We start from the raw sequence: 27,916 nt of genomic DNA, 5'->3' as shown, positions 1-27,916 counted from the left end.
GAAATGTTGATGCCCTTTGAAGCCGAGCAGAAATTAGTCCCGGTGACTTGTGACTATGACTGCATAGAGAAAAGGGACAACTGCAAGTCTAACAGGGTAGGGGAAGGGAGTGGGAGGTTGTGAGCATCCTGGTGAAAGGGGGGGCAGGATGAGCATCCACTGTGCCTGGAACCAGCAAGTAGGGCATGGACGCTGCAGCCGCGGTCACTGCTGCAGACAGGTGCAGCACTCTTCAGCGGGATGGAGCTGCAGTGTTACAGCGCAGAGCCCACAGCACGGCCCCTCTCCATGTATACGCTGACAGCGGTGTTTGAAATGGTCTGGAAAGGGAGGTTTGGCTGTTGCTGCCTGTCCCCCTCCCACCCAGCCCTACTCCATGCCATTTCTCCCACTGCTCCTTACCCCAAGGCCGCAGGGCTCTCATCTGCCCCCTTGCAAACAGGGTGAGAAGGAGGGGTGGGGGCCCTCCACGCTGTCCTCACCTCCAGGCCCCTTGGCACGGGACCAGCAGAAGGCAGGGCAGAGCCCAGCTGCAGGCTTCATGGCCGGCTTTGTTTCCACATCCTGCACCAAGGACTCGTCCCCAGACCCCAGTGCAGATGCCCCGGTATCCATCTGCCCCAGCCCCTCTCCCCCAGCCCCCCCGCCTCTCACACGGACACCCAGGCTCCACATCATTTCAGCGTGCATATTTATCGCTTTCCCCCCGCAAGACATGTATTTGAATTTTCTCTTGGTAAACATAACCACAGGAGATGCAAATATGTGCCAAGGAAGCATAAATAACCCCACACAGATAGACACACACACAGACAGCAAACACAGACACGGTTCACCAAGGGAAACCAAGAAGTGCAGAGCACGCCCTGAGGCCGCCACCAGTCCCAATGGCTTTGTTCTCATCCACCAAGCCAAGAGGATTTCTCCCGCTCTCACTTTGCAGCAGCTGGTGGGAGAATAAAGCTGGGGAGGAGGAGTCTGAAGTTGCAAATATCCCATGAAAGCATCATGGCAAGTCCTGGCTCTGCGGTTTCCTGCAATCATCTTGAAGGAATGGTTCCAGTTGTAGGAAGTTGCAAGTCTTTCACAGTGTGAAAGGGTGGAGGGGCATGGGGACCACCGTGAGGAAGGAGCAGCAGGTCATCTTGCAACGTCCCAGTTGCAGCCAGCCGATTAACCTTCATGTGGGAACATCGGGGCTAGATGCTCCATCTAGGTCCTCTTCTGCCCTCTCTAAGGTGCTGATTCTTTAGCTGAGAATAATCTTCAACGGGACATCATGCGAACAAACTCTGCAACCGACAAGAAAAGACAGCCCTGAAGGAAAAGACATCCAGGTCCCCACCCAGCTCTCACTCCCTGGAGACAGCACGCAGCCAGGGTGGAACTGGGGAAACCGAGTCTGCACGGCAGGTCTGTGCCGCTCCGTGAGCGGCCCTGGAGAGCCCCCACAAAAGGGGCTCTGATCCTTGCGTTAGATATGGCGATACGACCCTGCCAGCAGGGCACTTCATTGCTCCGACTCCTTCCCAGCCAGTGTACACACAGGCAGTCTTGTTTGTAACAGCAACGCCTCGCAACACATTGTGGCAAGTGTCGCCTCCCGTCGCCGTAATTTCAGGGAACACTGATTTATAGCCTTGGGAGCACAGCGGTTTCTTAGTGAGCTTGCCACTTGAAGGAGACACCGGTGTTGGAAAGCACACTAGTGTTTTGGTAGGTACCGGTGCTTTTGCAGAGAAAAGTTTACTTTGACGGATTCCTTGCTTTTGAAGATACAGGTTAACGGTAAGGACACCCTGGATCTATTTCTTCACCACCCTGCAGCTTGTGGAGTCAATTACAATTGTTAAAATTGAGGGTGGATGCCATCAAGTATAAATGCGTTTTCACTCTGCACTTGAATTGCCCAGAAATTAATAACTCTGCGAAGAGGAGGGCAGTGGAAATTACCCCCTTGACTTCTCTTTTTCCATTGATGGAGCTGTCCTTTGACAACTAAAGCAGCAGCTCACAGAGAAAATGATACTGGGATAGCATTGCATGTATTTTAGCTGTCTAACATAATTTAGCTGTGGGAAACAAGGAGAGCTACTGTCAGGTAATCAGCCAGTGCATTAGAACTGCTGCAGCTACCAGATACTTTCTAGGGAGGCATTTCCAGTTTTTAGCATTTCCAAAGCCCTCAGAAACTTCAGGACTGAGACTCCTTGCCATGAAGGAGATCCAGGAATGCCTCTCAGCCAAAAAATTACATCTATTTTATTTTAATTCTGTCGTTACTGTGCTTCACCCTTATTGCAAAGGGTTACACCAGGAAAACAAGCAGCCTGCCACGCTCTCACACCTTCCAGCTCTATTATCCTCTTAGTTGTCTGATGATATCAACTGCTTCCCTTGCCAGGAATCCTGAGCTCTATTAACATCACTCCTGCCACGGCTAACGGCTAGGATAGTAGCCGAACTGCTCTTATTTTTTCCGACTCCTTCTGGCATGGAAAATGAAAGAAGAAATGAATTGTCTGTAGGATTTAACATGACACATCTAGATTAGATATATACAGTGCTACTGAGCACATCTGGCATGTGACCATCTCCTGGCATAAAGGTGCAGAAACAAATTCTCTATAAACCCGGATAATAAGGTGAGACAGAGGAAATGGAAGGTGCAATGCTTTTTCCAAACAAATACAGCCTTCTCACAGCTCTTGCAATAGATTTAATGGAAAGGAAAATGCCTGTAAAAAGAAGTCTGATGCTGCATGGGTACAGCAGAAGCTGTTTCTCTGTGGCAGGGCATCTCCCTTTCCATGCTAGAACTATGGAGACCTGACTGAAATTGAGGTGCAACAAGAGAAGACACGCAAACAAACACTTCAGCTGAAGAATTGTTTTTTTTCTCCACATTTTGGATACCTGGGCCCAGAGCATGCAAATCTTCCCTTCTGCTTCCACCTCCAAGCTGAAACTGACTCACACTAGAGCAGATGGACAGGGAGCACTCATCCCCTCTCACCTTCAAAATCAACACGCCCATCGCCATTCAGATCCACGTCCCGGATGATCTCTTCGATATCCCGATGACCCACCTGCTGCCCTAGAAGCTTCTTCATGGCTTCTCGCAGCTCACTGGTGCTGATCTCCCCATCGCCATTGGTGTCAAACTGCAAGTACATGAAAAATACCAGCAGGAGATACACAGTTAATGGAAACGGATCTTGCTCTGGGTTGGACTTTGTACTGTCCTGCTCCTGAGTGCCCTATTTTTTTTGCATTCCTTTGTGTCCCTCCTTTTCCTCTTTCAGGTTCCTTTTGGTCTGTATCCAGCCTGTCTTTTCTCCTCAGAAACCCCTCATTACTGCTGTGACTGCATCAGTTTCCTCCTCCTTGCCTCAAGGACTCCCTTATCTTAGTGACTTTCTCTGCTCCTCCCTTGTTTCATGCCTGGCTTGCCTCTTTCTCAGTCTTCCACTGTGCTGCTCTCTCCTCCTCTTCTCTTCCCCAGTGAGTCTTCTCTCTTTCCTGTCTCCTGTTGCTCACCTCTCTGAGGGGCACACGGTAGGGAGCACTCACCTCTCGGAAGGCATCACGGAGCTCTTTTACACCAATCATGTCTGCAGTTTCTGCCAGCAGCTTTGGTCCCATCAGCTCAACAAAATCTTCAAAATCCACATGGCCACCCACTTGGGATAAGACGAAAGATTGCGTGTAAGAACTCCATACATTAGCCAAGCCCAGTGCTCACTTTGCAATTCTGTGTGCCCCAGAGGGCTTGGTTCTCCAGGAAGCAAAGCACAGAAGGTGCAGGATGGTAGAAGGAAAAGCAGAGGTAGTTTTACACTGTCTTTTGTATTTTCTGGACTGTGGGATATGCAGAATGAGCCCAAGCTACTCCAGCCTATGTTGCCATGGACTGTCACATCCTTATGGCATCATGTCCTGAGTATTAGAGGTTTGGACCCACTAGAGCTTATAGCAACCCTCTGCTGCACCTGTGCCAAAGAAAACGGCAAGGGCACTGCATGACATTCCTGCATGGCTTGGGCAGTGCCCTGCAGCAGTGGTGGAGTCTTGGTTCATTAGCAGTGGCTAATGTATGTCCAACTGTTTAATTTTCATATTTATCCTTTTTCTTGTTTGTCCCCCATCTGACAGCTGGCAATAACACTCTCAAATTCCTAACTCCTTGTGTGCTGTGGTTATCGGCTGTTTTTATGCGTGAGCGGTTGTGTATGTCACAACTACTTCCATTTCCTTGTCCAGGTAACTCGTCTTTCCTACGTCAGCCTATGTCAGAAACAACATGCACTGAGTACCCCTTCTCCCACCTGGCTGAGGGCTAATATCCCGCACTGCCACAGACAAGTCATGACAAAAAATGATGGTGAAAGACAAGAGGCACAAACACAGTGACTCCACCAGCTGCCCCCCACCTGACGCTGCCAGCACAACTCACTTGCAGCCCATCCGCAGGGGCACAGCAGATCCACAGACACCCACAGCAGTGAGCAGCCCATCCACCACCCACTCTGACCAAAACATCTCCATCTTCCAGTCGTCGCCTTCAGTCTGACATCATCTGACACCAACCTCAGCACGATGACATCCACGACCTGAACACCAATGTCTACCTGCCCACATCGAGGGCAGCTTTACACCTGACAGCATAAGCACGGAGGACAACTCTTCCACATGCTGCTCCCATACAGTACAGTCCACACAGTCCATTCATCTGATAAGCAAGAAGAAAGGGCATCGGCTGCTAGGGGCTACAAATGAACAGAGGGATGAGAGGGAGCAAAAATGACAACCAAAAATGAGAGGGAAAGGAAAAAACACCAAGTAACAGAGACAGCAGGAAACAAACAGCCCAAAGTAGCAATGCGGGGCACGGCAGCCACAGAGAGGTTCAGCAAGGTGGATATTACTCACGGTTCATGTTGATCTGCTGGGAGAGTTCTATTAGCTCCATCTCAGTAGGCATGTAGCCCATGGTTCGCATGCAGTTCCCCAGGTCCCTGCAGTTAATAAACCCATCCTTGTCTTTATCAAACTCCTTAAAGGCTTCTCTTAATTCTGCGGGAATGGATCCAAAAAGAACAATATTGTCAGAGACAGCTTGAAACACCTTTTCCAAGAAACCTCCCCAGAGCCAGCACTTTAAGAGGCCAGTCTCTAAGATACTGCATATTTTCCCAGCAGATCTCGCTGTGAAGAAGCAACGACTGGAGCAGTGTCAAGCTCTTCTATCAGCAGCACTGCTGACCCATTCCTTACAGGAAAGCGTGCTTTGACTGCAGAGGCTTTGAAGTACCACAAACTGATTTTTCCTAAACTGCACTCCTTAAAGACACTGGAAGCAGTAAGTTTTCCCAACTTTTATCCCTACACAATATTCTATAGCCCTCACTGTAGGGATTAGCAGGTAAAACAGCTTTCCTAGAGCCATACATTCATATCACCCTTTCACAACACTTTCCATGGGAGCTGGGGCGTACAGCAGTTCTCTGACAGCCAATATGCCGTTACCTCACTTATCCTCCCACCTTGAAGAAGCTGCATGAGATGCAAATTCCTCCACAGTCAGCACTCTTGCAGTTTTACATATTATTTCTTTTGCTTGGGCTGCCAGGAATTATTCCAGTAATCATCTCCCTTGATTTGCCACAAATTATTTTACCACCCCTTGGGGGCCAACCTGGAATGACCAGCCTGGACAGGGAGAAAGGTGACACAGAAGGAGCGACAAGTTTTACCTTCGATTTCTTCTGGACGCAGTTCTCTATCCTGCAAAAAGAGAACACACTATGTTAAAGTCATTGGCTTGCCACAGACAGTTTCAGAACAGCACTTTTTGGTGCAAACAGTTCTGGGACAAGCCAGAAAGTGAGAGAAGAAACAAGAAGGTGATGACATGTTTAATACCATCTACCTAGCAAGGCTTCCCCAGCATTCCTCCCCACCAGGGCGGGTTTCAGCCTGCACACTTCCCTGTGGAAGCCCCTCTCCTTGTCTGCTGGATGGGGGGATGACAGACGCTCCCCCAGAACAGAAGAAACCTGGGCCAGCGCAGGCCCTGCGTGTGGCCTCCCCACCTGGTGGTGCCCTGAGCACCTCACAGGGCTCCTGCGTCGTTCCCCAGCACCGAGTCCTGGAGCAGAGACCGGCGCTGCAGCAGCTGCTCTAGAGCTGTGACTGTGCATCCTACCGGAGCTCCTGCTGGAACGGCCAGATCAAACCAGCTGGAAGCTGCCCCTGTAGCCAGAAGGTCTGTAACATCATCTGCCTGGGTCCCTGCTTGATTCCTGTCCTGCTGGCAGGACAGGGTCAGCCAGGAGCTCTCTTACAGCCAATGTCCCAGTGCCATCTCCTAGAGTCCTCCCAAGAAGGGAGGCACTTCCCCCTTGCCCCCAGCCTCAACTCCCCATACAAGCATTTTGAAACCAGGCATGAAGGCAGACACACAACATATACATCATCAAGGTCATCTACAAACAAAACAGGACGAGGATTCACCATGTTCAGGAAACACTGCGACTTCAAACATCCAATTTCAATTTCTTGGAAGGAGGGGGAGGATATAAAAGAGCATAGGAAAATTCCACCACTGCACCACGAAGAAGAGATGAGCATGGAAATGCACTGCTTTCTGGTTTAAATGCCCTTTCTAATTCCTCTCATGGCTCCCAGGCAAATCCAAAACATCTGAGAATTTGGAAACACAGAAACGCCATCTCTTTTGTCGGCTGACTCTCGGCTTTTCCTCTCAACCGTGGGGAGTTTCTCCTTGCCTTCCAGGTGTCCTGCTGCCTCCCCACACGTCCCTGGAGCCAGTGTCCTTGACGGGTTTGAGAAGGATGATCCTTTGCTATTTAACCACGGGCTCCTCTGGAAACTAATGGCGGCTGCTCAGAGCGCACAGCAAACTAGGACACACGCTGCTTTACGTCTGTGCAGGAGTGGGCTGTGCCAGAGAAGTGACCAGCTTGCCACTCATAACCTTCCCAGAGGCATCTCTGTGCTGGATGGAGCTGTCGGAGCGCGCTGGCTCCGCGGCTTCATCCCTCACAGACCTGGTATTTTCAAACATGTCATCCCATTTGTTCTGCTTTCATCAGCGCCAAGAAATAAAACAGTTCCCCCCCTTGGGCCGGGCGCAGGAGGCCTTACTGCCCTCCCGCCTTATTGCAGAAGATGACAAATTGTCCCGACACCTCGCGCACCTCATCCCCAAGGACTCAGGAGCATTAATCCCGGGGTCACCGCCACGGGCCGGCAGCCGGCGCAGCGGCAGATGCAGGGTGAGGCTGCCGCGGTGCGGAGGTGCCGGACTCACCGCGGCAGCTGCTGTCTGGTGAGAGCGCCCGGGGCAGGACCCAGGCCTTCCTCCAGCGCAGTCGTCACAAGACAGTCCTCCTCCCCGCTCACCGAAGGCCACGTTGCGACCGACACGACCAACACGTGTCGGGAACGGGGGCTTCAGCACCGGCTCGAATGTCGCACACCAAGGCATTGGCGCTTGCAGGGCTCTGCGCATATCTTTGCACATGCGGCTCCGATCGTCACAGAGCCACAGACTGCGAACGCAGAAGGAGGGGGAGGTTTTCTGTCCCTCCAAAAATGTGACTCAAGCGGTAACTAACGTCACGAAGAGGTTTTCTGGTTTAAATTTGAAAAAAAAAAGATCCCCTAAAATGATTAAGGAGGAAAAGCGCTCGGGAAGAAATGGGCTGAATCACTCTACAGCTCTTGGAGAACATATGGAAAGAGGAACAAAACTGTTCACAGTTTAGAACCTAGATATGAGCAGAGGTGACCCTCAGAGAGTCACGATACATAATGGCCTTACTCTCATTTATTTCTGCTCTATGCACAGTAAGTCTTGCTGGTCTAGAGTCAGTAGAAGTAAAGCTGTTTATCAGGTACACTTATTCTGCACCAGAGTAGAGACATCATCTCATTTTGGAAACTCCTTGGGGTACTGTGAGTTCCCAGGGCCTGAACAGGATGGATACCTGTCAGCGTGAGCTTTCCGCTGGAAGCTGGACCAATGTCCTATGGTGGGGAGCTCACCCACACCAGCACTGGTAGGTGCACTGCTGTGAGAATACCATGCCCTGTGGTTTAGTGAACTGGCTCAAGGCACGTGTGATCACTTAGCGGCTGAAGGTTAAGAACAGAGGCCCTTTGATCCATAATGACTGACAGTTCTTTTTTCGGTTAATGGCTGAAGATGAGGTTTCAGAAATAAAGCTCTAGGTGTCTCCTGCAGCTGCAGATAACCGTGTCAATGCACAGGGATATGAGACATTTCTTATGGAGGCGAGAAAGCCCTGACTCTCAGGAAACGGGGTGAGCTTTGTTTTACCAGAAGGATATGGAGTGCACTGGATTAATGTATAACAACACATATCCACTTACGCATATCCATAAAACGTGTGTTAATGGTTTCTTTGCATACGTCTTTAAATTCATATTACTGTAGAAATCTAATGCATATGTGCAGAAAATATGCTTTACTGCTTATAAAGATATTGAATTTACATGAAAATATCTACTTTCTTTGCTTATATATAAACATTTACATCAGATGCATATGAGCACAGTTACAAATGGGTGTGACTGAGTGGACAGATGTGTTTCTCTATTTATCTGTGTGTGTAGGGGCAATAGCATTTGGTAGCCTGGCACTATTTGCAAATACGAGGCCAGACTGATGTTCTTTGATTTATTTGGCTAGGATCGCTGCAGTGTCAGGCTGTGTATGAAAGCGTACAAGAGGCTGCATTTGGGCTTCTGTGAGGAGGCAGATGCATGCTCATTTCTGCTTGTATTAGCGTGCTCACTGGGAGCTGACAGGAACAGTAACAAATACGGGCATCTCTGTGGGACAGCTTGTTCCCAGTACGGATACTCTGATTTGCATGTAAGTGGCTACTTAGGCCTTAAATGCTGATTTGAGCCTCTGGGAATGAGATGTGAATGTCTTGTTGGACCAACAGCTTTGAACACAGGACTCCTCCAGAGTCCATTTGATTACATAAGTCCTAGGGTCTTAAGTCCTTCTCCTGAATCCATGTGACTACATCTACTCAAGTGTAGGCTTGGATCTATCTTCCATAGCTGCATTTATTTTTTAAAAAATCATCCTTTCTTGGTGTTTAGGCACAGGGACATCTCTGCACATCCTTCAGCTTTGACATTTGCCTGTGACTGTGTTAGCTGGAGCCGGGATGCTCAAGGACCCAGGGCTGGGGGTTACGGAGCTCCACGCACAGGGACCACATGGGCAGCTCCGCGTCCCCGGCTCGCGTCCACACGGCTTTGTGCGTGTCTCGCCCGGCTGGGTGTAACTTACGTACAGGCTGCCTGTTTTCTGCGAAGCCCTTCCTCAGGAAGATGCATGCTGGCCCCAGCAGGTTGTGCATGACGGCGCAGTTCTGGGCCAGCACCATGAGCGGACCCTGGTACTCGCAGGCCGACGGCCCCTCTTCGCTCGTCTGGACAGCCTTATAGCACGTCTTCTCCTCATGGCGGATCTTCCCAGCCAACCAGCAGCAAGCAAACAACACAACAGAGGATGTTACCTCCCCGTCTCGCCCAGCCTTGCCTCTGAAGTTTTACTGAACCGCCTCGCAGAGCCATTATTGCTAAATTTCCTTCATCTGGTTCACGCCGCGTCCCCCCCACTGACCTATTACGGTTTGTGTGGAAGCAGTAAGTCCGGGAGTTCACTTTCAAAAGCCAATAGAAGTACGGCCAGCCCGGAGAATTTCGCTTTGAACCGACATCAAACCCTCAATGAGCTGCTCACATCTACCCAGAAACAGCCCAAAGGGCTCCTGCTACCAGCCCTGGACTTAAGGATTCCTCGAGCGAGCCGCCAGGAGCGAGCGCACCCACGGCACTGCACGTGCCCGGGGCCAAGCTGCTGACGGGCCGGGGCCTCCCCAGGAGGCGAGGCCGAGCCTGCGCAGAGGCACCGCGTTGGGCTCCACGCTACATGGCAGCAGCACAGCGTTGTGCACTTGGTAACGTTATCACAAGGCCGCTGGCAGCATCGGGTGGCTCTGCCAGCTGCGGGCTCACATTGTGCTCCGCTGTAATTAGTTACATCCTCGGGGTCTCGGGCACTCAGCGCACTGCCCTCTCCTAATCGCTTACGGTTCGGGGCGGAGGTCAGGCACGAGCACGGTTCGGTCTGTTTGCCTTTGCACATTTCTGTGAGTGCACACGGCTTGCTAAGCTGGGGCTCCAGAACACAATCCAGCACTGGATTTTATAAGGAGGCACTGCTTTCCTTTTATAGAAATGCATTTCCCTGGCTCTGCAAGAAAAGTCTTATCCTGATATTCCCATGCAGCTATAAAAAGCCAGCACAACCCACAGGACCCTTGGTTTTATAGAATAAACATTAATCATACATCAGATTCCTCTTCAGGAACGATCCTACTTTTACAGCCGGTGTTCCCAGGGGTGATCAGAGAAGCTCTGTCAATTGTCATTGTCTCCTTTATTAACTCTCTCCTTAAAGCCTGAGCTGCTTTTTCAGGCTAAAACACCAGATACGCAGGCACACCCCAGGCACACTTGTCCAAACCTATCGCATCTCCTTGCTGTGTCTGCCATGTGCTATTATATTTTGCACACAGTTTGCATTTTATACAGCCTTACGCCAGTCTGCTCGTGTATAACGTCATGTAAATATCAAGCGCCAAAACAAAAATAACTCAAAAAGCAAGCCACGAAGAAAGAAAATGATGAAGCAGAAAAGCACTTTTGTCGCAGTCGTAGATGAGGAGGAAATCTGTCTCTGATTAAGTGTGACACATCGGACACTTGTCCTTAAAAACCTGAGAGATGAGCATCCGTCCACAAATGGCATATTACTAGCTCAGCTAAATGTCAGGGCATCTGTGTTGAACTGCATAGCTTCATGACATCAGTGCAAAGTATTTGCAAAAATTACCAGCTTTTTTTTCTTGGCACATTTTTGAGTTTAATATACCAAATAATGTGACTCACTTAAAATAGCCCACATCAGTTCTGCATTTAATTCCAGTGAAGACACATGAAAGCTTAAAGGTCCCATAGCCTCCACCTAATCCTTGTCTGCTGACCCTTCCAGGCAATTTCTTACCTAGCCACACAGCAGCACCAAAGCACGGTCATCCCGTTATTTTCCTGTGTGGATAAAGATTGCCAGCTTGATGAAACGGTTGCCCAGAGACACAGAGGGTGGCTGCCTTGGTGAGAGCCCGACAGGGTCTCCCTGCCCTGCAGCTCCAGGCAGGATTTACAGCAGGTGATGCTCCCTCTGCCCAGCAGCCTCACAGGTTTCTCCTGCAAGCACCCTCAAAAATTTCCTCCACCACATTCCTCCTTTATCCAGACAGAGCCGGGAAGGGAGCTGTGATACGGGTACAGGGCAGAGCAACATCAGGTGCCTGTTACAGGGGAAACAGCAGCATGCACAACGCAGAAACACAAGGAAAGGACAGGGGAGCTCAGGCTTTCTCTGTCTCTTCCATGAGCAAAGGAGCACTACCATGCCTGGCTGGGTCAGGCCAGATCTTGGAGGGCCTCTTTGAGGGACAGGCACCCAGGCTGCCAGGGTCACCGGGGGAAAGCGAAGCTGCCAGCAGCCAGCACTGGGGAAAAAAGGCCTGAACATTGTCACCTGGATGGGCAAGGAACCAGGCCGGCCAGTGCCTGGAAGTGGTTCCCAACCTCCTGGTTGAAATCACGTATTCGAGGGATCACATCCAATCACCCAGGTTCAGCTTTCACCCACACATCGCCTACAGTCCCTCCTCACCACCTCGGCAAAACTCAAGAAAAACATAAGCAGGTAACGTCCGTCCATCAAGCCTCCTGGGCAATGGGTATCATGTGCAAAAGGCCTTCACATTCCTAAGGCATTCCCCTAATCATCTTAACTCTGCTTCCACTCGCTGTGGCAGGGCCACATGGCGGAGATCAGAGCGGGAGGAAAGCTGTGCCTGCCGGTTCTGGCTCAGCAGCGCTCAGATGCGGGCAGCTCCTCAGTCCCAGGACATTCACGCTCAAAGGAGCTTTAGGGAGACAGGGGTGGGGTGAGGACAGGGAAGAGCAGCAGGCAGAGAATGAGGGCTTCCTCCCACTGTAACTTAGTACCACCCAGGGCCCAACTCCTTGTCTTCCTCACTGAGTTTCTTCTGAGCTTGCCCCAGGTAACATCTGGGAGAAAAGACCAGGGTCACAAAGCAGCCAAGTGAAGCTGTGCGGTGTAAGGCTGACCTGCGAAGTATCCCCGTAACCACGCATGTTGTAATCCAGAGGTCAGCACAGCCCCCAGGAGTGGTGCCCGAGGCTAGAGTGAAGTCAGAGAAATCCTCTAATCCAGCTCTGCAACTTCCTCTCTTTAGTCCTGCCATCCCAGGCCTTCTAACGAGGCACAAAGTGCATCTTCTGAAGTAGTTTTTAGGAATGAAAGCATAAATTACCTAAAAAAGACTGATCACACAGAGTTTATAACTTCTTCAGTCCATTGCGATTCAAGAAGCCTGGCCACATTTCAGGCTTTAATTGCAATCTCCTTGATCGTGTTGAGCACAGCTGCAGCCAACTCCTTTTATTGCAAGTTGGAGGCGACCTAGGAATAGCCAAATTGCTTTTTTCACGTGTGATATTTGGGTAAACCTCAGCTATTCCTGCCTCTTCCTGGGGGTCACCCTGACACAGGGCTGGTCTCGGCACCGTCAAACTGCTCGATGATGAATTCCCTCCTCATCTATCCCAGCACTCCTGCAGCAGCACCGAGCCATTACTGGCCTTGTTTACAGCAGCCAAGATAACAAGGAAACTGGTTTTACACGGGAGAGGCAAATCTGAGGCCAGAAGAAACTCCCTGCCAAGAGACCCTCTCCATAGCAGCTTTCCCTGACGGCAAGGCCTCCTGGTGGAACAGCCCCATGGCAGCACTTTTACCGCCAGCGAGGTCTCCCCAGAGCTAGCTCTTCATTGCTATGCTTGGGATGCTTAGCGAAACTTTTTCATTCATGAGGAGAGAATTGAACAGCTTTTTGCTGAGTTATTAGATTTTCAGCAACGCCAAGTGAGATCCGTGTGGCTGACAGGTACACGGTGCTGCAACACCTCCCTCAGCCAGACAGGAAACATTACTGGGGCAAATCGTTCCTGCTCGTCCCTAACAGCAGAACGGCTCCTGAATCTAATCAGTCCTGGGGTTGTTCTAAAAGCCTCAGCAGCGAGCAGTCCGGGGATTGCAGCCTAACAGACGCGCAGGGCAGCTTGCACACGGAGCAGGGCCGTGCCCAGGCCCCTGTGCACATGGGCTGTGCTGCCGGGCACGCGATGGATGCACACAGAGGTTAGGCCCAGCGTGTCCCCTCACAGGGGCACGGCCAAACATGTCACAGGAAAACATGCTGCTGTGCCCAAATGCATACACCCAAAGCAGATGTGTGCGTACGGAAGGATAGACGTACACAAAACCACATGCAGACTGCTGTGAAGACGCACCCCAGCACATGTACCGTGCGCGTGCAAGCAGGGAGAAGTGTGTGACACACACAGCTCCCCACGTACACACACAGCAAGCACCGCACGCCTGCTCACACCCCTCTGGATGGACGTGTAGAGACACAAACAGCTGCGGACACGCACATACCACAGATATGCTCCTGAAGTGTGCGTGTTCTTACACCCCGGCAGGAACACACACAAACACACAGCCACTCACGTGCACATGAATATGTCCCTGTAGAAATAACACACGCGACAGGACTCGTGCAGACACCCTCGACTGAAGCACATGCACACACGTACACAAGCTCACGTGTATACACATACCTTAAGCTGCCTGCACAGACGACGTGTGCCAGCGTATCGTGCACATCAACGAGCACAAGCCTGCATGGATACAGTGGGCATGCACACACGGAGCAGGACACACGCCTGCTCATGTATACGCACGTTTATTTACACACATGTGGTGGCATTCAGCATCCCGGGCTCTAGTGGCTGCCCTTGCACGAGCAGCTCTTACAAAAAAGACTTGAAAAGAGAGCGGAGCCCCTCGCACACACCTCTGCGGCAATCCCACCTCCCTTTCCTGTCTGCCCACGACATCACCCGTCCCAAGAAGCAGGGCTGGAAAAGCACAATTCACTTTGATTTAGGGAACATACCTTTTTTGAGAGGTTTCTCAGTGGAGACTTCACACAGTTGCCCATAATATGTTGAGTCTGCCTTTCCGGTGAACTTGGTTATAAAGGAACTGAAGCAAATGATCCCATTAAAGGTATTCCTTGGGAGCAAAGCAAGAAAGGCAGCGCCAGGCAAATCCAAACAGCTACTGGCTGCTGGGGCTTCCCTCTTCGGGGAGCTTTTTCTCTCTCTGCCTCTCTCTCTCCGTGTTTTTACTTTATGTTCACTTTCTTGAAGAGATGAAGCAGGAAGGAGAGGGAGGGGAGAGAAACAGACAGAAAGAGGGAGAGAGAGGGAGTGAGAAGGGGAGAGAGAGGGAGGCGGATGTATAATCTACATCAGATTAATGTTCAAATCCCTCCCACCCCCCTCAATCTGCAGGCAAGATTGTTTCACTCATGGGAGAGAGCTGATTCAGGGAGAATTAAAACAGAGAGGCACCGCAAGAAGTGATTTTAGTGATGAGTTCAGTGAATCCAGCTAGTTTGGGTCCATACATCCTCTGAACACTGCAACCTTGCCCACCCCCCTCCTACCTCCTCTCAGCTTTTTCAATCACCAGAGAGCAAGGCTGGCCAGAAGGCAATCCACTTAGGGGCTTGGGGCAGAGTCCAGAGCTCGTTTTGGAGCAGAAAGGGACCATTTAGCTGGGTGGGACCTGTTTCAGCTTATAAAGACTAGCAGACCTGCAAGTCCCTCATTCTTTTCCTGCCACGGTGGAAGCAAGCCCGGGGGCAGCAGTGCAGGGTCCCTACAATGCTCTCAACCCCAGGATAGAAATTTTTAACCACAAGGGAGAGACCTTGAGCCAGTCTTAAAGTTTTTTTCCAACATTCTGCAAGTAGAAACCAAGCGGAGGTTTTCCTGTACAAGTCTGCCAAAGACAGGCTCGCACCCGAATCCTAAATCCAAACAGCCCCAGGCTGGGTAATGTGAAACCAAGAATTTGGGCATCAGACCCAAACACCTGAGTCCTGGGATAAATAAGGGGCTCCTAAACCCAGACCCAGCTCTGAATTCTGAGCTTCAGGCCTGTTGAATCATTTCTGAAAGAAAGGGAATGAGACCCCAGTACTTCTTCCTCTGTTCTCTGGCTGCACATAAGAGCATTCAGTCTGAAAGGAGATTTAAATTGCACAAAAAACTCACCATCAGCCCAGGCAACAGGACCTGAACAGGGCAGTGAATGCATCCCCAGCCATGAAGCCACCACCATGGCAGCAGCTCAAGAAGGTAAGAAGCCATGGCACGAAGAGCTACCTCCTTCAAGAGCTGCGAAGGCCAGGCTGACACCGATCCTACACCTGTCCATGCAGCAGGCTGCCTGGACACTCTGATGTTCAGCTCAAAGACTTCACAACTTTTTTTTGCAAGCATGGTCCTAAACAGATGGTTCTGCAAAGACCAGCCCATGGGCTGAGCACTCGAACCACAGGATTTCTTCATGCAGGAGCCAAAGACTCCCTGTCCTGGCAGCTGTAAGACAGGGAAGGATGAACTGTCAACATCACAACAGAGCAGGGCTTTCTCTGCTTCCACCCAGATGGTGCTGTGGCAAACTAAGTATGACTGTAAGGTGAATCAACAGTTGCTTTAGAGCCTAGAGCCTTCTTCCACCTGAGGAGATTAGTTTAGGAGTCCAACCATGACAAGAGCCAACAGCTTCTCCAGTTCCAGACACAGCCAGGATCACACGGCGATGTGGGCTAGTGTTTCTTGCTCTTCCTCATAGTAGCCACTTTCCAAGGGTGAAAGCAGTGGAACAGCCTCCCCTCCTCTCAGATCTCCTCCATTCCTTCTTCACCGCATGGCCTGGGAGGAGCTGCACGAAGGCCCACAGTTCCTCCGAAGTAAGAAGCTGCAGTAGCAGACACTGGAAGATGCCTGTTGTACCCAGAGCAAACAGACTGAGGGACAGAGCGGATGGGGAAGCTCTGGTCTGGAAGGCCTCCGTATCGGAGCACAGCCATGGTGGGCTGGGAAGCAAAACCTTTCCTAAGGGGGCCCTACCACCTCTTGCCATGGTTTGACGGAGGGGAAATACAGAGTCACCCCTTGGGGGCTGGCACAGCCCGGGGCCCCTGCAGCAGGAGACCGCAGGAGGATGCCAAAACTCCCAGCTCCTCTCGAGGCTGCCATCTTTGGCTCTATTTCTCTTTCCCTTCTTAAAGCAGCTCATGGGAGGCTGATCTACCCTTGGCCGAAGTGCTGGTCGTTAATAACGTCCTCTGTCAGCTGGAGCCATTCCCCAGGCTCCTTGTTTATTGACGAAGTGCTTGTCTCCCTTGAGCAGAAGCTGCCATACAGCGAGCGAGGCGCCTGGGCTCCCTCCCGAGACAAATGACTCCAATTCCGGAGCAGAGAGGAGAGAGAGCATCACCTCCCTGCCGAGAATAAATCTCCCCTTGGCAGGCAGCGCGGAGGCCAGGAACGCCCCGCAACTGAGAAGTGCCCATCTCGAAAATCCATCGCAGCCCCCAAACTGCCGGGGGGGCTGTAAAAGAGGCAATGAGCATGTCTTGCAGAGCTCTCGGTGCCCCTCAGCAAAAGTTGAGGTGGTCACCCCTAAATAGTAGCTTGCAGCAGGGCATCAGGAGCCAGCTAGCGCGGCAGACTGCCGCATTTCCCTGCTCTCCTACTTCTCTTCCCTGCAGTCGCAGCAGTTACAGAAAACGCGCAGGGAGAGCGCTGAAATCGGCTGCCAGGTTCGGAAGGGAGTTCACAATCCGGGAAGGGAAGGGAAGAGGCAATGGGTAGGAGCCCACTCGCACCAGGTTTGCAGCACAGTCAGTCCTTGGACTCTGCAGGAGCGCTGGCAGAGCCGCAGCGGGCCTGAGAGATGTGGTCGTAAACAGTTTCTTTATCCCCTCATTTACCCTGAATCCCTTAAGAGCAACTGGGCAGCACATCACTATCTAGCAGACAGACCCTGCTGACCTTCGAGGAGGAAAATCACTTCGACATTGGGATCTTGTTCATCGCCACCAAGGGCAGCTTAGAGAGATGCAGGGGAGTGGGGTTGGTGGAGAGGTCATCAGAAGATTAGGTTAGAAGGAACATATTTTCTCCCTTCCTCCAAATGAGGCTGCTGTAAGAGAACAGGATGCTGAGAATAAGTGTGTCAAAAGCATTTGTGTGTAGGTGCTGATCTGTGGGCATGCCTATATCTGGGGTAGTCAGGGTGCGTGTGGGAGGGCTGCACATGCATGTATACTGGCTTTCCCACACTGTTCTTTGTGGCAATCACACTGTTCTTTTAAGGCCTGGGGCTCTGTTGTAAACTTTCTAAAAATCAGGAGGAACTGTGCGAAATGCGAGTCTTTGCCTTTGTGCCTGCATCCCCTCCTTTTCCCTGAAACCCACAGTGGAGAGCAGAGACCTTCGCGGATGCAGTTTGGCACAGAGTGAGCTCTCAGCTCCCAGGCAAGGGGTTTGGCACATTGACTGACCTGGGTAAGGAGCAGGGAGGAGGCTGGATGACTTGGCATTGCCAGGGAGTGATTTAGGTGGTTTAATACGCTTGGATTCTTTAAAAAGCAGCAGTGCTTTACTTCAGGCTGGCACCATTGGTACAAATAATTATTCCATAGGGAAGCGTTGGATCCCACCACGGCTAATCACTTGGTAGCTGCAAGAGACTTTATCCAGCGACAGCAAATATCCAACCGCTCCAACAGAAAGAACAAAAGTCAACCCAAAATGTGGGACTGCTTATCAGACCGCAGCCTTGCTTGGCAAAAATTTCCAGTGGAAGTACAGAGTTGTACAGGAAGACTGCTCGGATGCCAGGCCCGTTTCAGTACATGGACTTTCAGTTGCTGGAACGTCAGATCAGGTCGTTGCTTGTAACACGATGCTGCAAAGGGCACCCTCAGTACCTGGGGGTGGGGGTAATCTCTGAGGAGAGTACATAGTACAGCATTCCTAGCATCTTTTCATTGAAATCCACAGTTTTATCTAAGAACTCATTGCATGCTTGGAAGATTTAGTATCTTAAAATATGCCACCTTATTTAATTTCTCCTAGCAGGCTAAGAATTTTTCATCTATTTTTTCTATGCCAGAGCAGAGAGTGCACATACTGATTATTAGCTTTCAAATCTGCTCCCAACCACCCTTTAGCTGACGGCCATAGATCTGTATTTTACAAAAAACAGCCCAGTCTTGTTTACTGGATGACCTCAGATGAGCCTTAGCATTTGGATTTATTAACATCCTTCCTTTGCCAGTGCTGTCAAGGGCCTTGCTTCAAAGCTCCCAGCCACTGGAACACGCACTGGCACTCCAAACCTCTGCGACTGGCTTCCCCTTCGTCTGCGTCAGGCTCCCGAGTGCTTTTACTGCATCCTGAGTCGTGTCGTCTAACCTCGAATGAACCTGGGATGGTTCCACATTCCCATCAGGCAAGGACAGGTCCGTCTCAAGCAGAGGCACCAGCAAGCATTGGCAGATGCAGCCCATCCCCTCAGCTGGGAGGAGGAATATTTCTGCAGAGAGTTTGGGAACTTTCTTTGCTGTCAGCTGTGCCAGAAAGAAAGTGTTGCTGACTCATGCTGTGCATAATATTCTCCTCCATTAGAGCAATTGGATCATATTCAATCACAAACAACAGAAAGGTTATTAAAAAACCAAGGATGCTTTCCGTCCCTCTCAAGGTAACAAACCCTGAAGAGCCAACTTCCGTTTCGCACAGCTTTGTCTGTAATTAGCTAGCTTTATTCCGCGCTAGATGAAAAGAGATGGGGACGTGCCACCTCCTGACACCTTCCACGCAGATCTGGTGCTCGCATTTTGCACTAACCCAACAGAAGATGCGCTGGCCAGAGCACTACGTGCTGTGGGTGTGTTCTGCTTTTAAAGACCATCAATGGGCTACAAAAGACAAGTAGAAGCTTGACAGCCCACAAGTTGCTAGAACAGTTTGCCAGGTATATGCAGTATGAAGAGGGTTTAAAACAAGCCTCAGAGGGTCCCTTCCCTTTGTTCAGAAGTACGAGAACTGTGAATCACTCTGTCTGGGAATCCTGCAAAAGCAGCTGGTGCTGCCCTGGGACTCTCACCTCTTTCAAAGGAAAAAGGAGCAGGGGCTCAGCATCCGGCTGGCACGCTGCGGTGCTGCAGCAGGTGTGGCTGACTAGTGGATGAGCAGAGCCCTAGGAATCCACACCAACCAAGTACTCCAAAATCCAGTCCTGCAACAATACATGAGATAGACCACCATAAAACTGAGGTCTGTCTCCTTTCTGTTCTGAGGAGGGACCTGACAGCACCTTCAGAATTGTCACAAACTACCTAAATTACTTTTTTTTTGTTATTTCAGCAGAATACAGAGGGGTTGTTGACCATTTTCTGCTTCCTGCCCTCAGCTGTTGTGACACGATGCCTCACAAAGGTACATGGTTGCTTGCTTCCTTCCAAGAGCGGAGAGTGTATTTCATCTGAGTGGGATGAAGCAATGCTATGTATTATTTCCAAAGATGGCTGCAAGGCGCGAAGCACTCTAAAGGAGGAATGGATAGAAGAGAGATTAGAATATTGCTAATGACTTCATTTATACATTGTATTGAGCTTGTGGTCTTATGCCAGTGCAGAAGGCTCCTGAAAAACTCAATGTGACCGCACAAGCTACGACAGCTGTTTGTCTTTATGTCGAAGAGGGGCATTTGACTGAAACTGAAGGATTGCTCAAGCTCATGGGCACTGCTGCTGCTCTCTAAGGTCACAGGAATGTCAGAGGATTATTGAAAGGGAGCCCAAAGTTAGCTAAGCGCCTTTTACTGGCTGCACACCACATAGCTGCTTGTTATTGGAAATCAATACCACTCATGGACTCATCAGGGAAAGCCATCTCCTGAAGCTGCGATGCTAGAAAGAACCACAACGAATTCAGCTGCCAAACCTGCAGCCCATCCACTACATCTACAGCTAAACTCCTCCCTGACACTTTGTTCAAAGCCAACATTGCATCAAACAAAAATCAGGGCAGCATAGGTTGGTGGAACACACAGAGGGCTAATTTAAACGATGGTTAATTCATTATTGAAAGATTTTATTCTCTCACAAGATAAGCTGAACCCAACCGGAAGGGCTGTGCGTTTCAGTGCATTAGCTCATGTTGCTGTATATTTCATGAACTGAATATTTAATGAATGTTCCTTTAACTTGGTTTTATTTTGATGTCTTTCCATATCCTTTTAAAACAGATTTGTTTAAAAGTAAATCACTGACAAAGATTAGTGTTTGCTGGCAGACCCATTGCAGGCAGCAAGCTTATTCACTGCCCCTCAGTGATTCTGTATGTCTGGCTCCCATCCCTCAAGCTTTTTAGAAGCAATAAATGTGATTTTTTTTTTTCTCCAAGCTGAGCAACGGGGAAGCTGGGTGGATGTGCTCAAGTGGAACACTGTTCCTCTGTATCCATGCCCGTTACGTACAGAAAACACATGAGCTGCACCTCATATGGCGGTCTCAGCAGGCAGGGATGTCCCTGTACACCGAGTATTTAAGCACAGGAATGCGTGTATGCACAGAGGTGCTTGCATAGCCACACCGAAGATCTAGCAGAGGACACACAAAACAGGCTGTAGGTCTGCAGACACGGCGGTTACGTGAAGGCTCTTTATGTCAGGCTGCATGCATGGACGTGGGCTGTGCCAACACACGCAGGGCAGGAAGCGCGGAGGCCGTACGAGATGCATGCAGGTACCCGGACCGCTGCGAGTAGGTGCCCGGCCATCAGCACGACGTGTGGTTCCCCCCTCGGACCGCGCTCCTGGCACCGGTACACCTGCAGGCTCCCTGGGCACTGACAAACCCAGGGCCCCAGGGGCGCGCCAGGTCCCTGCTGGGCCGGGCAAGGAGCTTTTAGGGGCAGGAGCCAGGCCCTCGGGCTGGTTCCTCCCTGCCCTGCTGCAGCCAGCGGAGCAGGCCAGTCCCGTGCAGGGCCACGCAGCAGAGGAGGATTTGTGAGCGAAGCTGAAGCACTGCTGCCCTGGGACTGAGTGTCCCGAGCACCCCTGCAGGGCCCAGCAGCAGCCCACGCCTGTCTTCCCTTGATGGGCACCTTGAGGATGCTTCTGGGGGTCAGAGCAGGCTCTCAGAGGTGTCCGAAAAAGAGGAAGCAAAGTAGGAAGAGGGAATGCAGAGGTTCTTTGGATTTTGTCTCTTCTAACCTGTGTGCCTTCAGAAGCAGTAAGCTAAGGCTACGCAGCAGGGTCAGCGTCCCTGCAACGCCGGTCATTTTGAGCCATAGGAAAAATCTGGTTGCCCCAAGTTACTCCGTCGATTTAACACTGTAAAAGAATAGCTGAGAAACTGCCCCTGGTTCACCATGACCCTGACTCATCAGCGCTGCCTCTGCCTTACAGCACGGGGCAGCGCAGCACACGAGAACTGCAAGCACATTTCACCTTCACCTCCACCACCCCACAGCGCTGCATCCGACAGTTTCCACCACCGGCCCAGCGCACAGCAGCCTCCCTCGCTGGTACACGGGGGCAGCCGAGAGCTTCCATCACGGGGCCATTAGCGGTGCCCCCCTCGGCTGTGCAGGGCTGCCAGGCTCTCTGCTGGCAGAGCTCCACGTGCGGAGCAGCATCTGCTCTTAGGCAAAATCCCATTAGAGTCAGCTGGAGTCGAAGGCACTCGAGGGAACAAGGTCGTCCTGCGGGTGAGGAGACCAGCCAGGCCGAGAGGCTGGGCAAGGCACATTCTCCTTACCCAAAAGGATGCATTTTGCACCTGCTTCCCACACAGGCAGCCTGGGGACATGTCCTGCCCCAAAACAGGGCCACTTCTGACATTCTGGTTTGCTCCAAGGTCCATTAAAACCTGTTAATATTAACTAAAACTTATGAGTAAAGGAAGATCAAGCAGTACCAGAAAAGGAAAATGGGAGATGCAGAAAGATTCCTTCCCTATTTTAATGGTAATTCGGATACCGACATTAAAATGGCACTGGGAGATGGTGCAGATAGGAGTGCCTTTTAACTGCCTGTACAAATAGAAATACAAAAGCCCCTTTGGCCACAGTGCTAACAGCAGAAGCCCGTAAATATTTAATGATTCCCTGTGGCATTATTTGACCCCCCTGATCCCCATGCTACCAGAGGCAATTGACAGAAAACTGTTGGGGAATCACTTCACTGAAAAATTTAACAGGCGGGCAGGGTGTGAAAGCTAAACGGCTCTGAAAACGGTCAGGTCTCACATGGCAGGATCGCTTGCAAATTAATATTGCATAGCAAAGGCCACAAAAAGCTCTCTTCAAGGTGCCAGCCAGGCCGACCCCGGGGCACAGGAGTGAAGTGCAGAGAACCAGCAGGCTGCGTGCCGCAGTACCTGCGCTGCGAGCCCAGGGCCAAGCTGCTGTGCTGTAGGTGCTGCTGCCACGTCACCGCTGCCCCGGGAATCCTGCTGCCACACAACTGTTGCATCGCGGTCCCCGCTGCCACCGCACTGCTGTCCCAGCCTCTGAGCTGCTCTTGCTGCTGTTGTCACATTAATAACTCGCCTGCTGCCACTGCACTGCTAGCCCGGCGGCCGAGGTAGCGCTGCTCCTCTGCTGTTACGGGCGTGCTTCTGCTTGGGACGGCACTGCTGCTACCCTGCGTCCTGGAGCGACCCTACGGGACGCTCCAAGGGGTGACAGCACGCTCCTTTTTCCTACACCGCACTCCTTTGCTTCTTGGCCACTCCAGCACTCCCCTGCTACAGGCCAGAACGACACCATCACCCTCCCCACGCTCCCTCTTTGCGCCACTTTCCCATGTTGCTGCACGACCACACGTTATCCTTGCCAGCTCCACGGTGAGTCAGTGCCCAGCTCTCGCTGCTGGATGGAGCTGCCGCCACTGCAGTGCCTCCTGCAAACACGGCTGCCCGCTGCCCCACGCGCGGCACAACCGGCCGTGCTCCCGCAGTCACCGTGTCTCTTGGTGGCACTGCCTTCGTGCCAAGTCCCGGTCGTGCGACCGAAACTGCAGCACGGTGATAACGCCTCGCTCGCTGCCTTCTGTGCAGCGGGGTGGTGCTGTCACGCCGGCACAACCCGTTGCTAATATCACGCCCGAAGTAATCACTGCTGCACGGAATAGCTCCCACCTGGAATATGGTATTACCGCACCGTCAGACCGCTCAACTCTTCTGTCAAGCTACGGCGCTCCACTGTTAGCACACCCGTGTGCTGCCAAACTGCCGCCGCATGGCACCGGTGTCACATCCCTGCTCTGCCACGGGACTGTGTTCCCACACCGCTGCGCTGCCCAGGCCGCGTTCTCCAGCTCGGGGCTGTGCAGCACTGCAGAACCCCCCCGACCGACAGCGTGCTTTCCTGCAGCCGCCTCACCGACCTGCTGTGCGGATGGGTCATTACCCCAGGATGACGCCCTGGCTCCCACTAAGGCATCGTCACGCTCCCCTGCGTTCAGTAATTCGTGTAATGCTCAGTTACAAAACAGCCCGATGTCCTAAGAAGAGTATTACTGTGGTTTTTTATATCACGGCATCACTGCACCAATATAGCACGAGGCTAATTAATAAAATATCACTGCATCCTGTATCCCGGCAGTATCTTAGCATTCTCCCGGAGTACACACGCGGAGCGCACCACATCGCTGTGCCAGTTATATAAACGCGGCACTTCTGCCTTCGCTCTTTTCTCCTGCACAGCTACAAATCTGTCTCCCTCAGACACAATCCTCCAGTCCTGGACTGCTCGTTTTGCTCTGACTGCAGTAACGACATCCTCTGTGAAGTCATCCCTGCAATGTTTTCGGTGCATCTGATCAGACCGCGGTGGTGTCTGCATCTGCGGCCACGCACCGCGCCACGAGGGGAGCAGGACGGTGCTCGCCGGGTGCGCAGCCGGGACAGGACGTACCGGTGCTGCCGGATCACGGGGCGCTGCTGCTGCAGACACGCATCGCCGGGCTCCCCTCCTTGTACGTGCTGCAAACTTACTGTTTTAACTGTTTCACAGTGGGCTGTGTGGGCTAGAAAGAAGTTCTCGAATTAAATAAACTGTCTGCTGAGCTGTTGATGGCTTCTAATTACGAGGTGCAGACTGGTGTTACAGCACCTGCAGCTTTATGCTGCAGTCCTGGACACTTCTGCACCTGCGACCACGGCTCAACCCAGGCTGCAACTTGCACTCCCGCAGGTTTCAGTCCCTCTCTGTCTCAAGATATTTTTACACAGTGCCTAGCATCTATCTCTTCACTTGCAGAAACAAAATTTCCTTACCATGACAGAATTTCCCAGTTCTTATCCTAAGACCCATATCCATCCCAGGATTTTGAGATCACTACAAAACATCTCCACATCTCTCCTCCTGCATACAGCCCTTTGCATATCCCATATTGTAGTTCCCCTTTTATATCCACGAATCCCTGTACTGCCCTGCTCCTAAAACCTCCACTAGATGGTCGTTTCCTCATGGTTACTTCAAAGAAAGCAAGTCAGAGCTGAGTACAGAGAGAAATGGGAATAAATAATATTACGCTCCTAAAGAGAGATGCTGCTGGTTGCTGTTTCTAAGCTCTGGTGCTATGCACTGAGCACAAGAAGGAAAACGAGAATTGTGTCTGTCCCTTTTCTGTAAGCAGCACTGTTCTGCACTGGAATTCAATTTTGCTAAGTGTGCGGCATTTGGGAGCGGATCACGGCACTGGAATGCAGCACACCAGGTGAAATGAAGGTGCCGTTCGGGTAAGGACCGAGCTCGAAACCAGAGAGGTTTCTGCGAACAGGAGCCCTGACACGGGTTTCTTTGTACTTCAGCACTGGGGGGACACAGCTCCACAGACTTAAAATCCATTCTCAGATGTATCTTCATGCTCCTCAGAACCACGGAGACAGCACTGGTCAGAGCTGAGCCCATGGATTTCAGTCTGCAGATTTTCAAACAATATTGATTTTGTGACCTAGCTGAGCACCCGACCACTCGCTAGGCCCTTCCTTACCGCTGCTACAAAATTTTAATCTAGGCTCCTGGTCCATCATGGGCACGGGGAGGGTAATATTTGTCCCGAGTTCAACACAACGGTAATGTTCATAAATAACAGACCGTTAGTGAGGATGCAAAATTGTTGAGGAGAGCAGAGGAGGTCTGATTTTTCTCTTGAGAAGCCAGGATGAACAGAAGTAGACAACACTTCCAGAGAGCAGAGCGAGCAGGTACAGGTGTATCACATCCTTCCCCTCAAATCACAGAAATTCTTCTTGTTACCTCCATAATCTCAATTTCAGTGGGCATCCTGCAGAGCCTCCCAAACCCGCTTTAAAACGAGACACACCAAAAAAATCACGCGACAACAAACAACGAAACCCCCAAGTCATAATTCTGGGTTAATCGATCACTTCCCGGGCTGGAACTCAGCCACCCAGGCTGCTGGCTTACACCTATAATTGTGCTTCTGGGAGATTGCAGTTACATTAATCTTCCTGGAGATTACATCTCCCAGTAACATCCCTAAATGCCTCTAAAAGAAAATTTCAAGCCGGTCTTCCCTCTGCCTTTTCATTTTTAAAGGGTAGCCCTGTCGGGTAATTTCACTACCAGAGGCAGCTAAAAATGACAGTTTTGTACCGAAAGCGCTCGCAAACACCGAAAGCATCTGTTCCACCCTAACACAGTGACTGGGAAGGCTTCGGAATTGGGTCAGGATTTTTTTGTCGTCCTCCCCACTACCTTCCCCTGACAGCTTCTGCCATCAGAAATGATTCATATGCTGATCGCACAGAAATGTACCATAAGGAGATGTAAACAAATACAGCAAAGCAAGGCGGGGAGCCAGAGAGATGGAACCTAATAAAGTAAATATATATATATATTTAAAAATAAATAAATAAATAAATCGCTTCCCTGACACTCACCCTCACCAGGCAGAGCCACAACTTCCCCCGGCTCCAGGGTTTTCCCCCGCCGGCGAGCGCTGGAGCGCCCTCCGCAGCGGCCCCGGGGGTCGTGGCCGTGCCCGGCAGCCCCGGGGGGGGGGCACCGAGCCCCCGGCCCCCGCTCGGAGCCGGCTCCGCAGCGCCCCGGCGGTGCCGCAGCGCTCGGGGAAGTTTGGCCCCGGCGGGCAGGAGGAAGCGGTGTATTTGCAGCCCCGGAGCAGCGCAAGAGCGGCCGCCGGCAGCGGGAGGGGATGCAGGGGGCGGCGGGGGGGCGCCTGGCTCCTTACCTGGCCGAAGACCGAGCTGAGCATGGGGTGCAGCTGGTGGAAGAGGGGGTCCGCTTCCACCGGCCGCTCGCTGCCGCTGGACTTGGCGGAGCACTTGCTGCCGGCTCTGGACGGAGGCGAAGCGTTTTCGGAGAGCTTTAGGGACTCTCTGCTGGCCCTCTGCCTGTGCCCGAAGAAAAAGTCCTCCTCCTCCTCCTCCTCCTCCTCCTCCTCCTCCTGCTGCCCATCCCTGGCTGCGAGCTGCTGCTGCTGCTGCTCCGGGGGGTGCCCGTGGCTGCCGTGCGGCGGGAGGTGGCGGTGCCGGTGCCTGGCTCCCCTGCCTCCTCCTTCCGCGGGCTCCTGCTGGCCGTCCCCCCCGCCGGCCGCCAGCCTCCCCAGTCCCCTCGCCCCGTCCTCCCGGGCAGAGGGCTGGCACAGCGGCCTGCGGGCGCTCGGCTCCCCGGGGAGCGCCTCGGGGCTCGGCTCCCTCCCCGGCTGCCCTCTCCCAGCCCGGGCGCGGCCCCCGCGGGGTTGGGGCTGGGGGGGTCCCCCCGGCGCCCTCCTGCTCCCCGCCGCTCTCAGCAGCGAAGTGCGGGACTCGCTTTTCGCCATGGAGGAGCCGCTCATCGCGGGGCCGCTACCGCCGCATCCCCGGCCGGGCGGAGCGCTGCCGCTGCGGGCACGGAGGGCTGCGGCGCGCCGCTCCCGGCATGTCCTGCGGAGCCCCGCTTAAATCCCGCACCCGGCCCATGTGACGGCGCCACAAAGGCCGCGGAAGGGGCTGGCGGGCACCGCTGCCCCCCCCCCGGTCCCCGTCCCCGTCCCTCCCCAGGTGAGCCGGGCGGCGCTCCCGCAGCGCTGCGGGGAGGGGACGGCGGGGGAGGGAGGGGGCCAGCTGCCGCCCCCCGAGCATCGCCCCCGGTGGGTGGCACCCGGGGGTGGGACCCCCCAAAAAAAGAAAAAGCGTTGCCCGTGGAAGGGGTGGCCCCCAGACAGAGCCCCCCTCCAGGGTCGCAGCCCCCAGGGAAGCGCTGCCCCGCGCCCACCCCCGGTGCCCCCGGGAGGGCTGGGACCCCCCCGGGCTCTGCCTTGGGACCTGCTGTTGGTCTGAACCCTGGGGCCTCATCCGTACCGCCCCGGGGATGCGGAGCCGCCCGGCACACAGCCCGGACCGCCCCAAGTTCAGGAGCGGAGCCTCGGTGCTCAGCCCCTGCCCGCCCCAGGGAACGCGCTCGGGAAGTTCTCATCCAGCCTTGGAAACGGGCACGGAGCTTTCCTTAGGGCACGGCAGAAAAGGATATAGAACCGGAGGAGTTTGTGCAAAAAAAGCAGATTATTTAACGTCTTTGTGTTCAGACGCAGGTAATTAAGTGGTAACAGGTGGTTCAATAACGATGCTCTGTCTAAAAACAGTACAGGATAATGGTGTCAGCTCCGACATATGCTCCCGCCGAGGAGAGGACCCCGCTCCTTCTTGCTCAGCTGCAGACAGCGCTTGTGCCTCGCTGCCAGCCCTGGATACCTCGGCAGTGCGTGCACCCAGCA

General features: G+C 52.5%; 1 protein-coding gene across 3 annotated transcripts; it reads right to left on the bottom strand.

Moving 5' to 3' along the window:
* Positions 1 to 1,204: 1,204 nt before the first annotated feature.
* Positions 1,205 to 26,998, bottom strand: CABP1 (calcium binding protein 1). Of its 3 annotated transcripts, XM_035556655.1 has the most exons (7): positions 14,193 to 14,237; positions 9,363 to 9,539; positions 5,757 to 5,787; positions 4,933 to 5,076; positions 3,574 to 3,683; positions 3,017 to 3,164; positions 1,205 to 1,292 (listed from the first exon to the last, which is right to left on the bottom strand). In XM_035556655.1, the coding sequence occupies exons 1-7, from the start codon at positions 14,235 to 14,237 to the stop codon at positions 1,267 to 1,269; spliced, it is 681 nt and encodes a 226-aa protein (XP_035412548.1). In that variant the 3' UTR covers positions 1,205 to 1,266. The 3 variants fall into 3 exon arrangements, with proteins under 3 accessions (XP_035412548.1, XP_050570160.1, XP_035412549.1); XM_050714203.1 differs by lacking the exons at positions 9,363 to 9,539; positions 14,193 to 14,237 and adding an exon at positions 26,393 to 26,998; XM_035556656.2 differs by lacking the exon at positions 9,363 to 9,539.
* Between the last annotated feature and the right edge of the window lie 918 nt (positions 26,999 to 27,916).

The sequence above is a fragment of the Cygnus atratus genome, chromosome 17, assembly GCF_013377495.2.
Source record: "Cygnus atratus isolate AKBS03 ecotype Queensland, Australia chromosome 17, CAtr_DNAZoo_HiC_assembly, whole genome shotgun sequence".
NCBI classification, from domain to species: Eukaryota; Metazoa; Chordata; class Aves; order Anseriformes; family Anatidae; genus Cygnus; species Cygnus atratus.
The sequence above is the reverse complement of the archived record's forward strand: the minus strand, read 5'-3'. Positions and strand labels throughout refer to the sequence as shown.